At 43.3% G+C, this 24,869-nt stretch overlaps 1 protein-coding gene across 1 annotated transcript in view; it reads right to left on the reverse strand.

Annotated features, from left to right (window-relative positions):
• Positions 1–248: 248 nt before the first annotated feature.
• RAMP2 (receptor activity modifying protein 2) overlaps positions 249–24,869 on the reverse strand; it is a 285,979-nt gene continuing 261,358 nt past the window's right edge. Inside the window, exon 4 of the mRNA XM_075347614.1 lies at positions 249–391. Within this exon, the coding sequence (XP_075203729.1) occupies positions 292–391 (100 nt within the window). The 3' untranslated portion in view covers positions 249–291. The remainder of the gene's footprint in view (positions 392–24,869) is intronic.

Raw genomic sequence — 24,869 nt, forward strand, 5'->3', positions numbered from 1 at the left:
TGTATTGTATGAAGCCAGAAGCAGATTATTCAGCTACACAGAGGTATAGATAGCTATATACTGTACCTCTATGTAGCTGAAGGAAAAAGTCAGATTCTTTTATTCCTATAAACTACTATAGAGAAAAGAGAAAAAAATGCTTTATTCCAAACCCCCCCCCCTATGGAATCAAACAGCAACTTTCAAACATGTGGCCAGCAGCCATAGCTGTGGAGCCACAAGCTGCGATGATGTCAGAGGAAGGATTTTGTATAGATGAACCGGCATTACTGCCCCTGACTTCACAGCAGATTACACTGGACATAGAGATCCGTTGTACAGCGCAGCATCTCTGTATCCTGTATTCCAGAAGAAGAGGAAAAGAGATTTTTTTTTTCTTCTAATTAAATTCCTAAAAATAAAAAAAAAATAGAATAATGTAATTTTTATTGTGCTTTTTTTTATAAAATAATAAACATCACAAATCAACAAAAACAATGGAGATATTTATAATGACCCGATCAACACAGCAATCAGATTATTTATGGTGATCCTTAAATGGCGAAAGAAATGGCACAATTGATTATTTTTCTCTATTAAACCCATAAAAACATATAATAAAAATGTAACACTAAGGCCGTGTTCACACATACTGTAAATACTGCGTTTTCCCTGCAGGTGTCCCACACCACACAACACAATAACAATCCTCTCTGATTATTGCGTGTCTGCTGCATTTTTTTATACGTTTTACCTCATATTTGATACATTTTTGGTGCAGATATGAATCCGGGTTTTTAATGCTTTTTTAAAGTTTCAGGAAAGGTTTGATTCTGCGTTTAAAAATGTAATGGCATGTTTTTTTACTTGTATTTTTATTCATGCGCCACAAAGCAGTCTATAGAGAAAAAAACCCACCAAAACTGCACAGTTCAGTCTTTAGACTCTCAGCGGAGCGGAGATTTCATGAAATTACATCCACTTTGCTTGGATATTTAGTCCGTGTTCACATGCAGCGTAAATGCTGGTTTTTTCTGCTGATTTTTTTGCACATATAGTCTGCTATGTTTAACTGTCCAAGCAAAGTTGATGTGATTTCATGAAAAGACGCCTCTCAACTCTGCGATTTTGTTTTGTTTTTTTTTCCTCTAGAGGCTTCTATGTGGAGCTAAAAAAACACATGGAAAAAACGGCAGTTACCTTTTTAAGTGCAGAATTAAAACTTTTCTGCTTCACATCTGCATGAATAACGCATCAAATAATGGGAAAAAGGCATTAAAAAATGCAGCAACAATGGAATAATCAGAGAAGATTTTTATTGTATAATTTGGTGCAGAGAGCAGCAGAAAACAAAAAACACAGGATTTATGAAAATGTGAACCTTAAAGACACAAAAAAAGCAACATGTCATATATTGAAGCTTATATAAATACGAGAAAACTCTGGTTGCTATGAATGAACGAACAGCCCAGGGTGTCTGCTGAAAAATCCTTATTGCCAAATAGGTGTGGCAAGGGGCATGGCCAAAATTTGTCCCTCTTTCTGTTCTTCAAATGTTGGGAGGTATGGATTGGTCAGCTTCTGCAGTAAAAGCCAGGGCCAGCGAATGCACCGACCTTGGTTGATTAACCCTCCAGATGCCGCGATCTATAGCGAACGTGGCATTTAGAAGCTTGTGAGAGGGTGTGAACCCATCGGCACCCACATGACAAAATCACAGGGAGACAATGGTTTTCATAGCCCCCCCCACACAAAATAAAGAACAAAAAATATTACACCAGTAAATATGAATATTTACAGTTGAAACTAGAAGTTTACATACACTAAAAAGACACATAGGCATGTTTTTCTCACAATCTGACATGAAATCAGAATAAACCTGTTACGAATTGGCGCCGCCGTAGCCGCAAGCAGCCTGCTGCGGTTCTAGTCATGCCCAGGCGCCGGCCGCCGTTTTTTGGGCGTGCCTCGGGTTATCTAGCTGGCTGCTTCCTCCTCCACGTCTGACATGTCAATTGTTTTTGCCATTTGGGTTTTGCACTGCAAAGCTGAGTTTTTGACCAAAGTTCTGCAACAAAAAGGCTGCAGTTTGAACTGCATAGTGCGGACAAGAAACCCAAATTCCCATAGACTTTGCTTGAAAAGCAGAACACAACCATTTTGGCATTAAACGCTGCAGTTGAAAAAGCAGCAAAAAAGCAGGTACAAAGCAACGTGCGGACATAGCCTAAGTGTGGAGAGGCAGCTAGTGTGCATGCGTGTGCCAATTTACCCCAGCCAGAGCCTATCCAGTGTTTCGCCTAGTGAGCATGCTCAGCCTGATAGTGCCATTTCTGAGGCTAAGTCCTCAGTTCAGGCTACTGAGCATGCTCCTACACTTAATGCAAAAAGCCTCTTTGCACAGGTACTTGGACATCGTGCCGTGTCTAAGTCCTGTGTTGTGCCTACTGAGCATGCTCAGGCAGATAGTCTGATTTCTGAGACTGTTGTTCAGGCTACTGAGTATGCTCAGGCACTTAGTGCATTAGAGGCTAGGTCCGGGAAGGACCTCACTGGGCATGTCCGTGAGGTGGCAGGCCCTAATAGACTGGCATGCATCAGGTGTCCTGATGATGTGGCCACTCCGGACTTGCTCGCAGAGGCCCGCCCCTATGACTTGGCACCTCATGATTGATCATCACAGAATGACTGGTGAGGTGTTTGGGGTGTGGCTGCAATGAGGTCATCAGTGACGTGGCGGTTCCAGATAGGCCGCTGGTGATGTCACTGAGGACATGACACTGCTATTTGCTCCAGGAGGTGCCATTGTGGTCCACCCTGGGTTCGGGGCGGACCCAGGTTATAAAAGGGGCTGGAGAGAACATGGAGGTGCGCAGTCTTCTCATATGCTTGTTGTGAGCACACCTCCATATATAGAGCTCATTGCGGCTACAGCCTGTTATATTGGAAGCAGTAAGGTAGGGATAGGCGTCCAGTGCCAGCCACATCAAGACACCCGTGTCTGGGCACGATAAAGTCAGGCGCCGTGCTTCCCTTCTACTGTCCAGTCCTGTTAGTGCAGCCCAGTGGAGTTAACTGGGCTGCGGCTGCTGCGCCACCTGTCCTCTTCGAATCGGCTCCCCAGTCAACGCTACCGGTGTGACCACCTGGCTTGATGTGTCCTGTACACACGTGGCCAGGACCGCTCGGCCTGATGTGTCCTACACACGTGGCCAACAGGGCGCTTCCTTGGCAGTCTTCCGGTCAACGCTACCTGGGCACCACCCGGCCTGATATGTTCCCTGCACACATGGTCGGTGTAGTGCCACAGGCACACCGAAACGCTAACTGGGTTGTTGTCCGGTCTGACGTGTCCCTACACATGTGACCGGTTTCCAGGTCTCCTGTACAGTTAACAGGTGCCTCACGGTTAGGGGTGTAGCTTACACCCCTGTACCTCGTGGTTCTGTATTCTCCACCTAACCTTCGGGTTGCCAGCAGCTCCTTTTCCATCTGGGAGCCGGTGGACCCCGACTGGCCATTGGGAATACACCACCTTTTCCTAATCCGCCAGTCCCCCCGTAACAAAACCTTTCCTGTTTTAGGTTAATTAGGAACCAAAATTAATTTATTTGCCAAACGCCAGAATACTGAGAGAGAGAATGTTTTAAGGCATTTTTATTACTTTCTTCAAAGTCAAAAGTTTACATACGCTAAGAGTACTATTCCTTTAAACAATATAGGACAGCCTATATGATGATGTCATGTTTTTGGAAGCTTCTGAGACACACCTGTGGATGTATTTTAATGCACACCTAAAACACACTGCTTCTTTGTGTAGCATCATGGGAAAGCCAGAAGAAATCAGCCATGATCTCAGGAAGAAAATTGCGGACTTGCACAGTCTGGTTCATCGTTGGGTGCAATTTCTAGATACTTAAAGGTGCCTCGTTCATCTGCACAAACAATTATATGCAAGCACAAACAATTATATGCAAGTACAAACAAGATGGGAATGTCCAGTCATCATGTCGCTTAGGAAGGAGACTGGTTCTATGTAGCAGAGATGAACGTGCTTTGGTCAGACATGTGCATATCACCCCAAGAAGAAAAGCAAAAGACCTTTTGAAGATGCTGATGGAAGCTGGTAAGATTGTGTCATTATCCACAGTGAAATGAGTACTGCATCAACATGGGTTGAAAGGCCACTCTGCCAGGAAGAAGCCATTACTCCACAAGAAACATTAAAAAGCCAGATTAATGTTTGCAAATGCACACAGGAACAAATACCTTAATTTTTGGAGACATGTCCGGTGCGCTGACGAAAATTAGAAAATTAATTGAACTCTTTGGTCATAATGACCATTGTTACATTTGGAAGAAAAAGGGAAACACGGAGCTGGCAGCATCATGTTGTGTGTTTTGTTTTGTTTTTTACTTCAGAAAGGATTGGTGCACCTCACAAAATAGATGGCATCATGAGGAAAGAAGATTATGTGTCAATACTGAAGCAACATCTCAAGACATCAGTCAGAACTTAAAGTTTGGGAGGAAATGGGTCTTCCAAATGTATAATGAACCAAACTGGTTACAAAGTGGCTTAAGAATAACAAAGTCAATGTTTTGGAGTGGCCATAATAAAGCCCTGATCTCAATCATATTGAAAAAAGTATGGACAAAGCTGAAAAGGCAGATGCGGGCAAAGTGACCTTCAAACATGGCTCAGTTACACCAGTTCTGTGAGGAGGAAGGTCCTAATTCCTACCAGCTGTTATGAGAAGCTTGTGGAAGGATATCCAAAACATTTGACCCAAGTCATACAGTTTAAGGGCAATGGTACCAAATACTAATGAAATGTATGTAAACTTTTGACTTTGCAGAAAATAATAAAAATAGCTTAAAACACTCTTTCTCTCTCATTATTCCGGCATTTGGCAAATATAAATATTTTTGGTTTTAATTGACCTAAAACGGGAAAGGTTTATTTTGATTTTATGTCAGATAGTGAGAAAAACATGCATATATATCTTTTTAGATAGTGTATGTATACTTCTGGTTTCAACTGTACCTGCTGTTCTTCTATAAGGGATATACTCTGCTAATTGTGTAGTGAGATTGTACATACAAGTGTGCACCATCCACATTGCACAGATTGGTCATGGATACTATGCTCCAACTCCAGTCAAAGGAGGAACAGCTGTCCTCTCCAATTGCAGCGCTCAGCAGTGTGATAGATTCAGTAGAGTAATCACAGCAATTTACCAGCCACTAAACTAAACATTTTTGCAGCAATTTTATGTACATATTTGTCAGAGTGGACATCTCCTACCTACCGTATATATTTCTCTCTTTATCAATATGAACGTCTGTTGTTTTATACGTGGACAAATGACTAAAACAATCTGTATCATATTTGGCACATACTGCTGTTTCCCTGAAAATAAGACCTACTCCAACTATAAGCCCTTGTTATAGTCAGGGCCAGTGTTAGGGGGAGTCAAACTGCAAGGACCCCCACTCTCTCAGGGACCCCTGCAGTTGTATTCTGAGGTTAAGATTGTTTAATCAAGCACCAGTACCAGTACCACGTTCCAACCAAGGATGTACTGGTACATCCTATTTATACATGACTTAACAACCAAGGACGTACCAGTACTTCCTAGCAATCGTGGGGCACAGGGGACTTGGTTTACCCATCAGCCTGAGCCCTCACAGCCAAAGATGGTGCCTGGCAGTTTAAACCCCTAAATGCCACGATCAACACCAATCGCGGCACTTAGGGGATTGAAATAGGGATCGTGCTCTCTCTCCCTTCCAATTGGGACGCCTGCAATGTAATTGCGAGGGCCCGATCGTTGTCATGTTGACTCGAGGTGATTGTGACAACCTACGGGTCACCTGACTATGGAAAGCCTGTTTGATCATGCCTGCAGCACTTATGCTTTCACAGTGCAGCTTTGGCAGCTGTAATGTTCTGAAGTGATAGAGCAGTGCAGAACATTGCAGCTGCGATCAGAGTACTCTGGGTTGATATACCATATAGGGACTAAGTGAAAAAGTAAAAGAACATTTAAAAAAAAAGTTAAAATGTTAAAAAAATGAAAATAAACAACAAAAATAAAATATTCCGCTAAATAGTTAAATTTGTGTAAAAAAACCAAAAAAGTACACATATTTGGTATTGTCGCATAACAATCCAAGCTATAAAACTGTCACACTAGTTAACTTCTTCAGTGAACACTATAAAAAATTAAATAGAAAATGTAGCAAAACCTGTCTTTTAATCATACATCTGACAAAAAAAGTGGAATAAAATGTGATCAAAAAGTCATATTATAATAAAAATGGTACTACTGAAAACGTAATCTGGTCCCACAAAAAACAAACAGCCATATAGGTTCATCAGCCAAAAAAAAGTTATACCTCTCAGAATACAGCAATGCAAAACTGTTTTTTTCACTATAAAATAGTTTTTATGGTGTAAAAGCAGCAAAAAAAACAAGCAAAAACCGACATAAATATGGTATCTCTTATCACTTTTATGGCACAGTGAACAGTGTAAAAAACAACAAAAAAACACCTATTCCTGAATTGCTGTTTCTTCATGATTCTGCCTCATAAAAAGTAGACTATAAAGTGATCAAAAAATATTATATGGCTCAAAATAGTACCAATAAAAACTCCAACTCATTCCGCAAAAAACAAGCCCTCACATGACTGTGAAAAATGCAGAAAAATACAAAAAAAAATATAAAATTTGGTATCTCTGTAATTGTACCGACCTGAAGAATAAAGCCTCCTAATCACTTATACCAGAATGGCGTGAAAAATTAAATACAGCCAATTCTTCACCTGCTGTTGAAATGTTCATTCTGCTTCTAAAAGATAGCAGTACAGAGTGACTCATATTTATATGGCGCACTACAGCTCTTACACTGGCGATTACGTGTAAATCACTGAAAATGTGATTCAGTAAAATTTCCCAACAAAAAATTCACTGTAATGAGGTTGAGGGAGTCACTTTGAACTCCCTTCTGGCCTGTGATGCGGCAGTGTCCGTTTTTTTATGCCTCTTTTCAAGCGTGCACAAAAGTGCAGTCATCAATACTTTTGTTTACCATTGAAAAGACGGACACTAAGGAACAGAGACCAAATAAGTCCGGAGTATCTCTTGCCTCATTAGTGAAGGGATCCTTTGGGGGGTTTCACTTGAATCACGTATTTCGGAGAAATAGATGGAGAACTCGATGTACAGTAAGTGCTCAGCATAGAGCATGGGATAATTGTGACCTCATACAAAATGTATCTGTTTCTTTTTGATTCTGCCTCACAAATAGTGGAATAGAAAAAAACTATAGCCTTCAAAATTTAGTAATGTAAAAAACCAAACTATGTAAAACTGGTATCGCTTTAATCGTACTGACTTGAGGAATACAGCTGCAGAATCACTATGCGTATAAAATCGGTCCGACTTGCATGAAAAAAACTCGGCCGATTTAAGTTCACGTTAGGTCAGTGTGCAATACAACTGCCATGCTTTTTTTTAAATTATTTAATGACTACCAGAGCGTGTGTAATGCGTGTGTGACCCATGTGTGATCCTTTTTTTTCTCAGCAGCTGTCATCTGCCATTCAGCTCTGCTACATGGCCACTGACAGCAGCCACAGACAGAGCCATGTAGTAGAGCTGAATGGCCGCTGATAGCAGACACAGACAGAGCCGCACGATCAGAATGAAGTCGGATGAACGTCACCCGACTTCATTGTCATCCCGCGGCTGTCTGTGTGGCATGGCCTGATTTTCGGTCACCGGTGAAGGTCTCACTGGTGACCGCAAATCCCCTGAGTGACCGCAGTGAGCCGCGCGATCAGCGGTGCCATCACTGAGGTTACTCGCGGCCACAGCTGAAGTCCTCCCGCTGAGATCTGTGGCCGCGGGTAACCTGAGTGATGCCATCGCTGATAGCGCGACTCACTTCAGTCACTGCGAGGAGCTCACAGAGAACGGTCGTGGTCAGTGACCGCTCTCTGTCAGCTTTCGATGTAGCAGAGTTGACAGCGTCGAGGGACCTCTGTGGATTACGTCGGACATGGAAGGGTATTTGGGGTCTTGAATAAAGTGGTGAAAGAGGTTTTGTTTTTTTGTTAATTATTTCAAATAAAGGATTTTTGGGTGTATGTCTTCATTTTCTTAATCTTACAGGTTAATCATGGAAGGTATCTTGGGGAGACGCCTGCCATGATTAATCTAGGACTTATTGGCAGTTATGGGCTGCTGCCATTAACTCCTTATTACCTCGATTGCCACCGCACCAGGGCAATTTGGGATGGCCGGGTACAGTCCCGGGACAGTCGCATCTAATGGATGCGGCTATTCTGGGCGGCTGCTGGCTGATATTGTTAGGGTGGGGGGCTCCCCATAATGTGGAGCTCCCCATCCTGAAAATACCAGCCTGGCTGGTATTAAAATTGGGGGGAACCGCACGCCATTTTTTTTTAATTATTTATTTAATTTTGTTTTATTGCATTATATAGACCCGCCCACCGGCAGCTGTGATTGGTTGTAGTGAGACAGCTGTCACTCATCCTGGGGGCGTGTCTGATTGCAACCAATCATAGGTGCCGGTGGGCGGGGAAAGCAGGGAATACGAGATTGAATAATGAGCGACCGGCTTTTTCAAAAGAGGAGAAGCCGCCGGAGCAGTATGAACGCCGTGCAGCGCCGCGCCGGGGATCGGGGATCGGTGAGTATGAGAGAGGGGGGAGAGGGATAGACCGACATGGACAGAGAGAGAGAGAGACCGACAGAGAGACAGACCGACAGAGAGAGAATAGAGACCGAGAGGGAGAGACCGACTGACATTAATCGCATGTTTCTCAAAACACTGGAAATGAGTGAGGTCTCACAATGTCGGTCAATCTCTATGATTGACCAACATTGTGAGACCTCACTCATTTCCAGTGTTTTGAGAAACATGCAATTAATGTATTTAGAAAAACGGATGTCACTAGGATGGTGTGAGTGCCGGTCCGTGTGACATGCTTTTTTTTCACGCTCCCATAGAGTTGCATTGGAGAGACTCGTGCGAGAAGCTCTACAAATAGCAGCCTGCTGCGATTTTTTTTTCTCAGTCCGATTTGGACTGAGAAAAAAAATCGCAGATGAGAGCTGATTCATTCAATAACATGTGTCCGAGTGCAACGTGAGAATTTCTCGCATTGCACTACTGCGAGAAAATCGCAAGTGAGAAGCCGGCCTTAGGGTCCAGTTAGCAGTGTGGTGTGGAGAGAACAATCCAAGGCAGAAGTACTGGGCAGGATGAAGCAAAGGTGACTGTGACCGGATTGTAGCTTTCAGGAGGTGAATTGAGGAACCAGAGAGTGACACCCAATCAAAGAAGGCTAGTGTGGACAGTGGCAAGTATATGTTGACTAATGGTCACTAACACTGTGGGAATCGACTCGAGGAGTGATCCCGAAGTAGTAACATGGCCGTGTAGGGTAATCTAGCCGCGGCGATACACATTTATCCGTGTGGTTGGATATCCAGGGGACAGCGAAGCGTCAAGCTCCCATCCACCTTGGTAGCAAGTGTGACCTTGTCTACAACCATAACGGAAGAGCAGGTCTGTACTACAATGTTAATGCATTATGAGAAGCCAAGTGTAAAACCTGTCACTAGAAAAGTGAAATGGTGTTGAAAAGAAGAGAATCCCTCACCCACGACTACCGCCTCGGCACCATTTCATCTACTCCAAACTAATGATGTATGTAAATGTGCCATAATGTGGAATAAATTCATACCTTGATTGTATAAATTTGTTTTGCCGTTTTAGAAAATTCCATTGTTGAAATCTTTTATAAAAGAGTTGCAAATGCAGCGGGTTGTGGCAATGCAAGTGCTTCTCTAGCTATTCCCCACCCGCTGCTAGCCTTCTGTCTCAGACTGTCAGGTCATTCTTCTTTCGGTTACTGGCATTCCCTATTGAGAACTCATGGAAGTATCATGATTGCCTAAGATGGTGCATGTGCAGAAGGTCCTGATGACATTGTGAGATTCAGACTATCAATTAGCACATACATAGCCCAATATGTATTTAAAGATTAGAAAAAGATTTTCTTGAATTTTTACTTTTTTCTTGTCATGTTCTTTTTATGGACTAATTAAACAAAGAAAATGTTTTTATAACATATGTTCAAGTCCTGGACTACATCTCTATTATTCTTGCATTCAAACCATAACTTTTTTATTTTTTGACAACCCGCTGTGGACTTTAGGCAGAAACTGAGTCGCAGCTATGAGCGGTGACGTCACTCAGGTTAGCTGCTGGAGGTTTCCACGGCCCTCCAACTGTGACCACAGGTAACCTGACCTCAATGAATTCTCACTGAGTTCACAGACTTGCATCTCCTGGCAGAAGACTGCATTTTTTGGGCTAAGGCTAAGTTCATACATCCTGTGTTTTGCATCAGTCACAATCCGTAGCCTTGAGGAATTACGGAATCCTGCAAAATATTTTGCAGGAATCCTGTATTTCCCCATAGACTTCTATTAGTGATGGATTGCGACTGATGACCCTGCGTTGCATCCGCTGCGTCGCGGTCCGTCGTTTTTGACTGACCGCCGAGCGGGGAGCAACGCAGAATGTAACGTTTTTCGGGCCGTCAAAATTAACGCGCCGCGCAGGAATCCGTCGCCATCCGTCAAGCTTGTAATGCATGTCTATGGTGCTGGATTCCGTCGTAATCCGTCTTACAACGGAATCCAGCGCAGGATTCCGTCATGCTCTACTGAGCATGCCCAGCATGCTTGGCACGCCCACTGGGCTGTCCCAAACACAGACGGATCATGACTGATCCGTCAAAAAACGGACGCACAGCGGATGTAACGGACGCAACTGATCCGTTTCCTGTGAAAAACACATCAGTTGCATCAGTTGACATCTTGAAAATGACTGATCCGTTGCTGACGGACCTGACGGATTGAAAACACAGGATGTGTGAACTTAGCCTAAGAGATGCATTTGATGCTGAAATTTCTAGATCAAAACTCTGCATTCAAACTACCCTTCCTGGCAAAAAAACCCCATCACTACGTCATGCGGCATGATGCAGTAGTGATGCGATTTTTTTTTTCAGGAGGTGTAGATTGGGTACAGGAATATGGTGTAAAAATTTCAGCACCAAATCTGGATTTCTTGGCAAAAAGATGCACAAAAACTGTTTTGACGCCGTTTCAGTGCAGTTTTTTTCCAGGAAGTTCAAATTTGGTGCTGAAAACTGGTGCAGACATTTCGTGATGTGGATTACATCGGCCCAAGAGCAGTGAGCTCTAAGCTGATGTAATCCACACTACAAAACACACACACCCACACTGCACATACATACCATCCTGTCTCCTCTTCAGCCTAAAGGGTGCTTTACACGCTGCGACATCGCCAGTGATAGCTAGCGATGTCATGTGCGATAGCACCCGCCCCCGTCGGTCGTGTGACATTTGGTGATCGCTGCCGTAGCGAACATTATCGCTACGGCAGCGTCAAACGCACATACCTTTTCAGCGACGTCGCTGTGACCGCCGAACAATCCCCCCTTCAAGGGCGAGGTGTGTTCGGCGTCATAGCGACGTCACTGCGGCGTCACTAAGCGGCCACCCAATAGCAGAGGAGGGGCGGAGATGAGCGGCCGGAACATGCCGCCCACCTCCTTCCTTCCTCATTGCCAGTGGACGGCAGGTAAGGAGATGTTCGTCGTTCCTGCGGTGTAACGCGTAGCGATGTGTGGTACCGCAGGAACAATGAACAACCTCGCTACTGACCAGACAACGATTTTTGGTAAATGAACGACGTGTTACAGACCAATGATTTTTAACTCTTTTGCGATCGTTTAAGGTCGCTCCTAGGTGTTACACGCTGCGATGTCGCTAACGACGCTGGATGTGCGTCACAAACACCGTGACCCCGACGATATATCGTTAGCGACGTCGCAGCGTGTAAATGGCCCTTTAGACTCCTGCAATTAAGAGACCGTTTGATGCCAACCTAGTCATATGACATGATGTTACAAAGATCCTGAAGCAGTGTTATCATCAGAATATAAATGCTGGGGCCTCTAGTAGAATGGGGTCCCTGTGACATTCCCCAGTTTTCTCTCCCTTCCCCCTAATGCAAGTCCTGCTTATAAGCCTGTCGCCTGTTCAGCTCTTTTAGACTCTCGCAACTAAACTTTTAGACTCTCGCAACTCTCGCAACCTTTGATTACATCATGTCACATGACTGTGAAGAAATAAAAGGTTCTTAACCCCTTCACCTTCGATCCTGTTTTCACCTTAATGGCCAGGATATTTTTTGCTATTCTGACCAGTGTCACTTTGACAGGTTATAACTCTGGAACGCTTCAATGGATACCAGTTATTTTGACATTGTTTTTTCAGGATATACTGTATTGTACTTGATGATAGTTGAAAATTTAGGACGATATTTTTTGTGTTTTATTTGTGAAAATATCCGAAATTTGGCGAAAGAGTTGAATATTTCACAAACTTTGAAATTTTATGCCCAGAAATCTGAGAGTTATGTTACACAAAATAGTTACTAAATAACATTTCTGACATGTCAACTTTACATCAGTGCAATTTTTTAAACATCATTTTTTTTGTTAGGAGGGTTCAAAGTTTCAACAATATCAACAATTTCTAATTTTTCCAACAAAATTTACAAATCCATATTTTTTTAGGGACCACATAACATTTGAAGTGACTTTGAAAGGCTTAGGTTACAGAAAATACCCAAAACTGACACCATTCTAAAAACTGCATACCGCACTCTGTTCAAAACCACATTCAAGAAATGTATTAACCCTTTAGGTGCTTCACAGGAACCAAAGCACAAAAATGTTACTTTAGCCATACAATTTAGCATTTTCACAAGGGTAGAAATGCACCATAAAATTTATTTTGCAATTTCTTCTGAGTAAGCTGATACCTCATATGTGGTGGAAATCAACTGTTTGGGCGCACAGCAGGCGTTGGAAGAGAAGGAGCGCCATTTGAATTTTTTAAAGCAAAATTAGCTGGAATCATTTGCGGATGCCATGTCGCATTTGAAGACCTTCTGAGGTGCCTAAACAGTGGAGGTCCTCAACAGGTGACCCTAGTTTGGAAGCTAGACCCCTCAAGGAATTTATCTAGATGTTTGGTGAGCACCTTGAAATCACAAGAGCTTCACAGAAGTTTAGAACTTTGAGCCATGAAAATAAAAAAAATACATATTTCCACCATATTGTTTCTTTAACCAAATAGCTTTTTTTTCACAAAAGTATAAGGAAAAAATACACCATAAAATTTATGGTGCAATTTCTCCTGAGTACGTTGATACCTCATACGTGGTGGAAATCAACTGTTTGGGTGTACGGCAGGGCTAGAAAGGGAAGGAGCGCCATTTGACGGCAAAATTGGCTGGACGCCATGTCGCATATGGAGAGTCCCTGATATGTCTAAACAGTGGAGCTCTCCCACAAGTAACTCCAATTTGGAAACTAGACTCCAAAAGGAATTTATCTAAATGATTGATGACCATCTTGAACCCCTGGGGGTTTCAAAGAAATTTAGAACGTTGAGCTGTGAAAATGAAAAAAATACATTTTTAACCACAAAAATATCGTCAAATTTTCAAAATTTACTAGGGTAACAGGAAATAATGAACCATACACTTTGTTGTGCAATTTCTCCTGAGTATGCCAGTACCCCATACGTGGTCAAAAACTACTTTTGAGACACAGTTCAAAATGAAAAAGGGAAGAGCACCATACTGAAGTGCAGATTTAGTTGGAATGGTTTGCATGTGCCATGTCATATTGGCAGAGCCCCTGAGGTGTCAGAACAGCAGAAATCCCGCACAAGTGACCCCATTTTACAAACTGCAGATCAGTTGAGACACAGGCGCGGGAGCGCCCCTGCCATGACATATTGAGTGACTCATTTGACCCAACAGGTGAAAAGGTTTCTGTCGCTATTTCCAACTGTCCACCATCTGTCTGTCTCAAATAAACCAAACACTATTGCATGAATATTTTGAAGAGTGCGGTGAACTTTTATTACATACTACGAGGGATCCAACATCACATCTACCAGCACCTATCCAAACATTTGGCTGTGTGCACACTAATTACTCATATAAGTGGATAGGGATGGGGAGCTTGCTCGCCGGTACTCGGTGCTCACCCGAGCATCTCAGTACTCGGTATACTCGGCGAGATCCAAGTAACGGCGAGATCCAAGTACCTGCGAGATGCTCGGGCACATGCTCAGCTCCCCCACCCTGCATGTTGGTGCTCATTAAAGAGTTAGCCCACATGCAGGGATTGGCTGCTACACACTGTAATGCCACAGCCGGTGAATAGTGGTGCCAGGAATCAGGTGATCGGAGATCACCGTTACTATAGTAACTCACTCGTTTGGTTACTATGGCAACGGTGGCAGGGTGACATCATCGCTTACCAACTCGCAGCCTCTGCTCACTCATTGAGTAATTAGACAGCACGGGGAACACAACCGTTGTTCCTCCCCTCCTGCTTTCTGATATAGCAGAGCTAGATCGGTGACAGAAGACCAGGATCGTGGAGGGGTGAGAAAGAGTAATGAAGATGGAGTCAGTAAGTGTGTCTGTGTATTTATTTCTAATAAAGTATTTTTTCTCTGTGCAGTGTCTTTTTTAACCCTTTATTGGAGATTCTTAATTGCCGGGTCAAACTCGGGCTTAATACCAGCTGGTAAAAAAAAGCTGGTATTAACCCCTTATTACCCAGCGTGCCACTCAGCACCAGGGCCACTGGAAGATGTTGGATACAGCGTTTTGGCCTTGAGAGACTGAAATTCTTGCCCATTCTTTCTTTGCAAATAGCTTGAGCTAAGTGAGGTTGGATGGAAAGTGTTTGTGAACAGCAGTTTTCAGCTCTTTCCACAGATTCTCGATTGGATTCAGGACTGGACTTTGACTTGGCTATTCTAACACCTGGATACGCTTATTTGTGAACCATCCCTTTGTAGATTTTGCTTTATGTTTGGGATCATTGTCTTGTTGGAAGGCAAATCTCCATCCCAGTCTCAGTTCTTTTGCAGACACCAACAGGTTTTCTTCAAGAATGGTCCTGTATTTGACTCCATCCAGCTTCCCATCAATTTTAACCATCTTCTCTGTGCCTGCTGAAGAAAAGCAGGCCCCAAACCATGATGCTGCCATGTTTGACAGTGGGGATGGTGTGTTCAGGCTGATGAGCTGTGTTGCTTTTACGCCAAACATATCGTTTGGCATTGTGCCCAAATAGTTCGATTTTGGTTTCATCTGACCAGAGCACCTTCTTCCACATGTTTGGTTTGTCGCCCAGGTGGCTTGGGGCAAACTTTACATGACACTTTTTATGGATATCTTTGAGAAATTGCTTTCTCCTTGACACTCTTCCATAAAGGCCAGATTTGCAGATTTGGGCAGTGTATGACTAATTGTTTTCCTACCTCAGCTGTAGATCTCCCACCTCAGCTGTAGATCTCTGCAGTTCATCCAGAGAGATCATGGGCCTCTTTGCTGCATCTCTGATCAGTCTTCTCCTTGTTTGAGATGAAAGTTTGGATGGATGGCCGGGTCTTGGTAGATTTGCAGTGCTATGATTCGCCTTCCAGTTCAATATGATCACTTGCACAGTGCTCCTTGGGATGTTTAAAGTTTTGGAAATCTTTTTGTAACCAAATCCAGCTTTAAGCGTCTCCACAACAGTATCACGGACCTGCCTGTTGTGTTCCTTGGTCTTCATGATGCTATCTGTGCTTTAAACAGAACACTGAGACTATCACAGAGCAGGTGCATTTATACGGAGATTTGATTACACACAGGTGGCTTATATTTATCATCATCAGTGATTTAGGACAACATTGGATTATTCAGAGATCCTCAATGAACGTCTGGAGTGAGTTTGCTTTACTTTCAGTAAAGGGGACGACTAATATTGCACACCCCAATTTTCAGTTATTTTTTAAAAAGTTTAAAATAAACAATAAATTTTGTTCAACTTGACAATTGTGTCCCACTTGTTGTTGATTCTTCAACATAACATTAAAATTTTTATCTTTACGTTTGAAGCCTGAAATGTGGGAAAAGGTTGAAAAATTCAAGGGAGCCGAATACTTTCGCAAGGCACTGTATATATATATATATATATATATATATATATATATATATATATATAATGTAGTCAGGTAAAGCCAGGCAGCTGGGGGCTGGGATTCTCAGCAGCCGCCCCTGAAAATGGTGTATTGTTTCTTAGCACCATTTCCAGGTGCTTCACCCAGCTCGTCCAGCGGCCCTAATGCGGTGGCACGCTGAGTAATACGGGGGTTAATACCAGCTTTGTATTCTCAGATGGTACTAAGCCCAAAATTCATGGTGTCACGCCAAATTAGACATGTCCACCATGAATTTCTAGTAAACAGTAAAAAAAAAAAAACACAACACAGAGAAAATTTCTTTTTACTACAAATAAAACAAAAAAAAAAACCATTTAGAGACTCCATCTTTATTATAAAAGAATCCTTAGGCGGGCTTTGCACGTTGCGACATCGCAAGCCGATGCTGCGATGTCGCACGCGATAGTCCCCGCCCCCGTCGCAGGTACGATATCTTGTGATAGCTGGCGTAGCGAAAATTATCGCTACGCCAGCTTCACATGCACTCACCTGCCCTGCGACCATCGTTATGGCCGGCGACCCGCCTCCTTCCTAAGGGGGCGGGTCGTGCGGCATCATAGCGACGTCACACGGCAGGCGGTCAATAGCAGCGGAGGGGCGGAGATGAGCAGGATGTAAACATCCCGCTCACCTCCTTCCTTCCGTATAGCCGCCGGCGGCAGGTAAGGAGATGTTCCTCGCTCCTGCGGCTTTACACTCAGCAATGTGTGCTGCCGCAGGAACAAGGAACAGCATCGTACCTGTCGCGGCAGCGTAATTATGAAAAAGTCGTAGCCTGCACCGATGATACGATAACGACGCTTTTGCGCTTGTTAATCGTATCATCTAGGATTTACACACAACGATGTCAAAAGTCACGCCGGATGTGCGTCACTTTCGATTTGACCCCACCGACATCGTACGTGCGATGTTGCAACATGCAAAGCCGCCCTTAGTCCGATGTAATCCACAGGGACAGCAATGTCAACTCTCCTTCATCACTCTGTACTGACACAGTCTATACACAGTGAGAAGCACAGAGAGCCATGTGAGCTCTGCTACAGCAAGCAGGCTGACACTGAGAGTATGACTCGTGCAGTCTCGCATTGCAAAACCCTGCACCTGAAGCTCTCCGGACAAGAGCGCATCAGCTGCATGGAAATACATGCAGCCGACCCGCTGCTGTCAGGAGAGTGTGCGCCATGGTGCAACACTCGCACAGTGACAATCCAAGTTCAGATAACAGGACCTGCGAGACGTCATAGCCATGTAACCAGTCTGTAGCCAATGAGGTAATACAACATTCACACCTGATTGTTCACATGTTTATGACGTCCTTTTATTCAGTGGTGGTTACTGGGAGGGCACAACAATGATCGGACTCAGAAGCAGTGGCCGGGATTTAGCGGGTCTGCAGGACCTGTAAGTGTATGATCCTAATGTTTTGTTATAATGTGATTTTTTTTTTTTTTTCACTTACAGCCCCTGGACCCATTCTGTACCTGATCTGGAACATGAGGTTCTCAGGAAAAGTATGTGATTGGTACCATCCCCGATCTTTACAGATCGAGATCACCCATCACTAGCCCTTACATGTAATCCTTATGCAAGCACACAGAGTAGAGTGCAGGATAAATAGGAACTGCGCCATACTCCAATCTCTTAGCGGCAGAATGAACAAATCAATAGCAGGTGAGAAATTGGCTTTACTGATTTATTTTTTTACGCCATTCACCATGCGGCATAAGTGTGTTTCCAGCCTAACTCTTAACTTCCTAAAATCAGGATATACCCAACATTATATTCCCTCACTGTGGGCTGTCTTCTTTAGTTAACCCTTTCAGCCCTGTCACTATACTTGAGGCCTAAGCTTCCCCTTTCAACTAGGGAACCCAGGACTGGTGACATCTAATGGTGGCCGATGGCACTGCGTCCATAGACACACATGGAACTTAAACATCTTACTACCACTACACACATAAATACACATTATACGTTCTGCTAAAAGCAATGACGTCTTCAGGGGAGGTGCAGGTCACAGGTCATTGGTCTTTGTCAAATGTATCTCACCTTTTCAGTATTTTTTTTCTACATCTTTCAGTATGTGGAAGGAGTCTCCATTAAATCTTGTTTGCATGGTATGGCATAGAGAGTTGGAAACTTTTTAAAAATTATTTTCTAATTTTTGTCACCTTTTTTTAAAAAAAAAAAAAAAAAAAAATGGAACAAGGAAATTGAAACATACTTTTGTGCATTTACCTAACATATTTCGTTCACGATCTGGATATACATGTGCTGGAAAAAAAAAAATCAAAATTTTTCCAAACTGTTCCTTTGTTACTGGGCGGATCCATTTCCTTCCTCAGTACTTTTAGACTTGCTGGCCTGTAAATGGCACACGCTCCCATCAGCATATTTCAGAACAATGAGGCATCCTAATGAAAAAAAAAATATATCTCAACCGAGCCTGCAGAAAACCTAGACAATTAGCAACACTATTTATAAATCTAGGTTCTCCTTATAGGAGATGCATAACATAATAGTTGTGATATAGTAGTCGTGCTGACAATCTGCGCATTGCATCTTTTAGAATAGATTACAATATGTAGCTCTACGGAAAACATTCTTTGTTTGCTTTACAATATTATTATAAGGAATCTGTCACCAGGTTTCTCATTGTTGGCAAAGCCTTTATAATTCGTTTTATAAATTGCTATTTACATGCATCTTTCCTTATACTGTAGCTGTAAACTCTACCATTTTAATCAGTTTGTGCAATGTGTTTTGCATTGGAGGAAACATTTATCTTTACTGTTTACATAGTAGAAACTTCTTAGAAGGAAATATAAGGCGCTGGGAAATACTCATTTTTGACAAAACAATTGGATATTCTTTATGCACACAACAATTTCCTGGTTTGTTCTATAATGTTTTATTGATTTCCTAAAGACGCACATGGGATTAGTTGGCAATGCAGGTGGTTAATATATATAATTACATTTATGTGAAATGTAAGCACTCTGGTATGAATTACTTCACAATCACCCAAAGCTGTGTGTTGTGGCTCTTGTATATATTGGATATACACTAAAAAAGGAGCTGAATTTGGGACAGATTAAAATAAAACAGAAATCAGCTTTATTAATACATATGCTGAAACCCCCCCACAATAACTACATATAACAAATGGACAGGGACAAGACAAATAATTCCTAGGTTCTACATTCTCACATAGCAAAACAGTACGAAAAGAAAAGACCGACGGCTATAATAATAATCCAGTGCACAGTAGTGTGTTTCATAAAAACACAATTTCAAGGGAACCAATCACCAGGATTTTTGTATATAAGCTAAAGCCAGTGCTAAAATGGCACTATCAGGCTGATTCTATACATATCTGTAGTGGTCAGCTCGGATGTATAGGTTTTGAAATCCAAGAAAGTAAAGTTTGTAAAATTAGCAGCTTGTTGAGTGGCATGGTGTCCTCTTCTGCAGCTGATAGCGTCCTCTGATCAGCTGTTCCTGGGGGCAGTCTCCACTTCTGTTGTAACCGCGCGCACTCCTGCGGTCACAACGAGAGCAGAAGATGCAAGGGCGCATGTGCCGCCCCCACAGCAGCAAGAAAAGAATAGCCAGGGATAAGCGCTATGTGCAGGTGCCAACTCCAATGCCATCTTACTGAAGAAATTAGTGAAAGGCTTTTCTAGTAGAATTAGCGTAAATAACAGAGAGGGGGAGGATCTTCACAAAGACGCCGACGGAGATAAGTGCTATGCCCAGGCGCCAACTCCGACGCCATCTTAGTGAAGAAATTAGTAAAAGGCTTTTCTAGTAGAATTAGCATAAATAACAGAGAGGGGAAGGAACAACAGACAGGGGGGCGGGAATCACTATGAATACCCACTCCAGCTGTTAGCTGATCCGCAGCTGCTGCCAATCAAAAAGCTGCTGATTTTACAAACTTTACATTTTTGGATTTCAAAACCTATACATCCTAGCTGACAACTAAAGGTAAGTAGAGAATCAGCATGATAGTTCCAGTATAGCACCGGCTATAGGTTATATAGGAAAATCCTGATCATTGGTGCGCTTTACTTAAATATTCACTGCAACAAAGCAACACAAATAGTTAGAAAAACATAAAAAAGCATGATTGTGCTATGCACAGAAATCAAACTGGCTCTCCATGATAAGTGGCCAGAATAACCTTTTATACACTTAAAAAACGGAGAAACAGGAGTACAAGTGCTGCAAAATTATTTTTATTTGAAAGATACTGTGGCAATAAAAACCCTTATGGTTAGAAAAAAGGAGGAAAAAGAGGGGTACAGGAATTGTGAAAAAGTGACCCAGGATAAAAATTCAACTGACACAATCAGAGGTCCAAACAATAGTTTCACAGTATACAGTATTGCACATAGCCTATGTGATTACAAGGTTGGACACAAAGAGCATATAAAGTGCATGTAAGAGTGCCTGTATAAATGAAGGTAAACAAAGACTGGATGTGCATTAAAGAGCTAAAGTGCTCATAGTGCAAAAAGACCTTAAATAAAGGCACACATACCAACAGAGTCTATTCTCAGCAAAATACAGGCAGCATAGTCAGCAATATTAAATCCTGGGACCTGGAAAAACACCCTACGTACGTTTCACATGAGTGAGGCAACCACCAGCTTCATTAGGGGAAGAAAAAGACCATAGTACCAGGTTGTGCTGTGCGCTGCTATAAATCCACCGCTTAATGACATAATGCCAGTCACCTGATCGTGCAATCATGCATCCACACGCTGCCTATAGCGGCGCATGCGCACATGGTCACCATCACCCCGCACCACAAATCCGGCGGTCCGAGCACACAACGCATGCGCAGGCAGCACGGAGGAACCATGACGACCACGCACACGCAGAGGCCCTAAGGACGCCGAAGATAGAGGGCGAAGGGAGGGCGAACATGCAGCACTTGTACTCCTGTTTCTCCGTTTTTTTCATGTGTTTTCGGAGTATGCTGCTTGCTCTTCTTGCCCACATATATAGAAGGGCGTGTTGTATGTAATCCCTATGGATTCTGTTATTCTGTTATACACTTACACTGACGAATGAAAGGGTAACAACATTTTCACCTTTTCGTTTTCAGGCTCCATATCTCACTATCAAACTGGAGACTATCATAATTTTATAGACAATAATCTTTGTTATCTTATGCATAAATTTGACCTGCAACTATTTTTAACATATGATTAGAGATGAATGGACCCGTGAAAGTTCGGTTTGGCGGGTTTAGCCAGACTGTAGATAAAGTTCGGTTTTGGACCAAAACTTGTCCTATACCCCCAATGGAAGTCACTAATTGGGCAATTCGGGTCTCCATCCACATGCACCCAGCCATAAACAGATCACTTCCAGGGGTGGGTGGGCAGAGTTTTTCCATTTTTTTTTTGTTTGGTGCACACTACTAGAGATGAGCAAATCTTGTGAGTATTGCACTGTGCTGGTGTCTGAGTGATGCCCTGCATTGTGCAAGCTGCTGGAAGTGTGTTTTCTGCTCAAATTTGACTTACATTCTACATTCTGAGATGTATTGTTCATGGACATGTTAAAAATAAATAAATAAATAAATAAATAAATAAATACACCACCGACCCACCTCCGGAAGTGTTTTGCTATGGAAGCAAAATCAAAACATTTTCAGGGGTGGATGGGCGTATTTTGTTGTTTTTTTTTTTATTCTCCATGAACAATACATCTCAGGACACAGAATGCAAGTAAAATTGCAATGACACACTTCACACACTTCCAGCAGGGTATCACTCAGACACCAGCACAGCGCAATACTCACCTGGGTGATTTTCACGTCATTTTCCGAGCCCAAACTTCGAGCCTCGAGCCTAAGGTTTGCTCAACTGTTCACACTACATCCGATCACGCTGTTGTTGCAACCAGTGTGAGCCGTTCAAACACTGCAAGTGGCAGCTCTCAGTGGGCCGAGGACCGAGCGTACCCTAGAACAGTGATGCTCAAACACTAATGATGTTCTTACGTAAAGCACCAGAACTCTGGTTTTTTTTGCAAAGCCTGTGTTCAGTATGAAAACCGAGCCTCGAGTTCGCTCATCTTTACACATGATTAGTTATACAGATTCTTGTCATGTCTCTACATTGTTACTATTTTGCTTCTAAAAATCTACTATTTTTAAATTATTTTAAGTAGTATTTTGTAAATCCACCTTTGACTTTCAACACTGCCTGAATCTTTCTGGGCATGCTTACGATCAGATTCAAGCACATCTTGAACAAAATTTGATCACAGGTTTTTTTATACCTTCCCAATGTTGGTGCATACTGGTCGACCCACTTGGGTGTGTATTCATTTTTTTCTTCAACTTTCTTCACAAGTGTTCACTTGGGTTTGAGTTCTGGGGACTGTGGGGGCCAATCCAGCACCTCTACTTCATTGACATGGAACCATTTCTTCACCAATCTCGACGTATGCTTCGGGTCACTGCCCTGCTGTAATACTATGTCGCCCTTTTCAACCCATAGTACAAAGTAACCCATCTTGAAGTATACTCACATAGAGTTCAGCAGTGAGATCACCATCAATCCTAGTCAAGTATTCAATGTCTTTGGCTGTGAAACAACCACATATCATAAGGGTTCCTCCACCAAACAATTTCTTCAATTTCTCAATCTGTTCGGCTGGAATCACACTTGCGAGTGTAAAATCGGACCGAGTCTCATGCTAGAAAGTAGCATGAGCTCTGTCCGAGTGTTGATCCATGTGCAATGCAACAGCAATGCGATTCTGTGATTTTTCTCATGATTGTAGTCCATGTGCTATCCGTGTGTGATCCATATGGGATCCGTTTTTATTCTCAGCAGCCATTTCATCTGCCATTCAGCTCTGCTAAAGAAAAAACTGTGGAAAAAAGAGCGCAATAGGGTCTTACCCCGGTAGGAAGGGGGGGTATGAAGAGGGGTGGTCAAACTCACCTATAGGGGTTGTGAAAGTCACAACTCCTATGACAGCATGTAAGTAACTCCGAGTCACGGCAGCGGTCCCCAAATCGGCAGATAACGGAGAGTGGTAGAGCAGGGTATTTCCAAGCCGCGCCAATGACTACCAGATCATGAAGATTTGAAGATTAATGTAGCTTTATTTGTGCACTGGTCAACGCGTTTCGGGAGACTCTGCTCCCTTCCTCAGGACAGTCAGGCAAAGAACATTAAATCTCAATTCAGCTCTGCTACATGGCCGCTGACAGCAGACACAGACAGAGCCGCGGGATCAGAATGAAGTCGGATGAACTTCACCCGACTTCATTGTCATCCCGCGGCTCTGTCTGTGTGTCATGGCCTGATTTTCGGTCACCGGTGACCGCAAATCCCCTGAGTGACTGAAGTGATCTGCGCGATGAGCAGTGCCGTCACTGAGGTTACCCGCGGCCAAAGCTGAAGTCCTCCTGCTGAGATCTGTGGCCACAGGTAACCTGAGTGACGTCATCGCTGATAGCGCGACTCACTTCAGTTGTTGCGAGGAGCTCACAGAGAGCGGTCGTGGTCTGTGACCGCTTTCTGTCAGCTTCTGATGTAGCAGAGCTGAAAGCGTCGTGGGACCTCTTTGGATTACGTCGGACCTGGAGGGGTATTTGGGGGTTTAATAAAGTGGTGAAAGAGGGTGTTTTTTTGTCATTTATTTCAAATAAAGGATTTTTTGGTGTATGTCTTCATTTTCTTTATCTTACAGGTTAATCATGGAAGGCATCTCGGGGAGACGCCTGCCATGATTAACCTAGGAGTTAGTGGCAGCTATGGGCTGCTGCCATTAACTCCTTATTACCCCGATTGCCACCGCACCAGGGCAAATCGGGATGAGCCGGGTACAGTCCCGGGACTGTCGCATCTAATGGATGCGGCAATTCTGGACGGCTGCTGGCTGATATTTTTAGGGTGGGGGGGGCTCCCCATAACGTGGCCCTCCCCATCCTGACAATACCAGCCTCCTGCCGTATGGCTTTTCCCTGGCTGGTATGAAAATTGGGGGAACCTTTTTTTAAATTATTTATTTATTTAATTTACTGCACGATATAGACCCGCCCACCGGCAGCTGTGATTGGTTGCAGTGAGTCACTCAACGTGGGGGTGTGTCTAACTGCAACCAATCATAGGTACCGGTGGGTGTGGAAAGCATGGAATACTAGATGGAATAATGAGCGGCCATCATTTTCAAAAGAGGAAAAGCCACCGGAGCTTTGTGACAGCCGTGCAGCGCCGCACCCGTGATCGTGGATCGGTGAGTATGAGAGGGGGGGAGAGGGATAGACCGACAGAGAGAGAGACCGACAGAGAGAGAGAGAGAGAGAGAGAGAGACTGACCGATTGACAGAGATAGAGATTGACCGACATCGACAGACCTCACTCATTTCCAGTGTTTTCTGCAACATGCGATAAATGTATTTAGAAAAACGCATGTCACTCGGTTGGTGTGTGTGCCGTCCGTGTGACATCCGTTTTTTTTCACGCACCCATAGACTTTCATTGGAGTGACTCGCACGTGAAACTCACCAAAACGCAGCATGCTGCGATTTTTTTTCTCAGTCCGATTTGAACTGAGAAAAAAATAGCAGATGGGAGCTGCCTCATTGATTAACATTGGTTCGAGTGCAATGCGAGATTTTCTCGCACTGCACTCGTGC

The sequence above is a fragment of the Anomaloglossus baeobatrachus genome, chromosome 5 (genome assembly GCF_048569485.1).
Source record: "Anomaloglossus baeobatrachus isolate aAnoBae1 chromosome 5, aAnoBae1.hap1, whole genome shotgun sequence".
Classification (NCBI taxonomy): Eukaryota; Metazoa; Chordata; class Amphibia; order Anura; family Aromobatidae; genus Anomaloglossus; species Anomaloglossus baeobatrachus.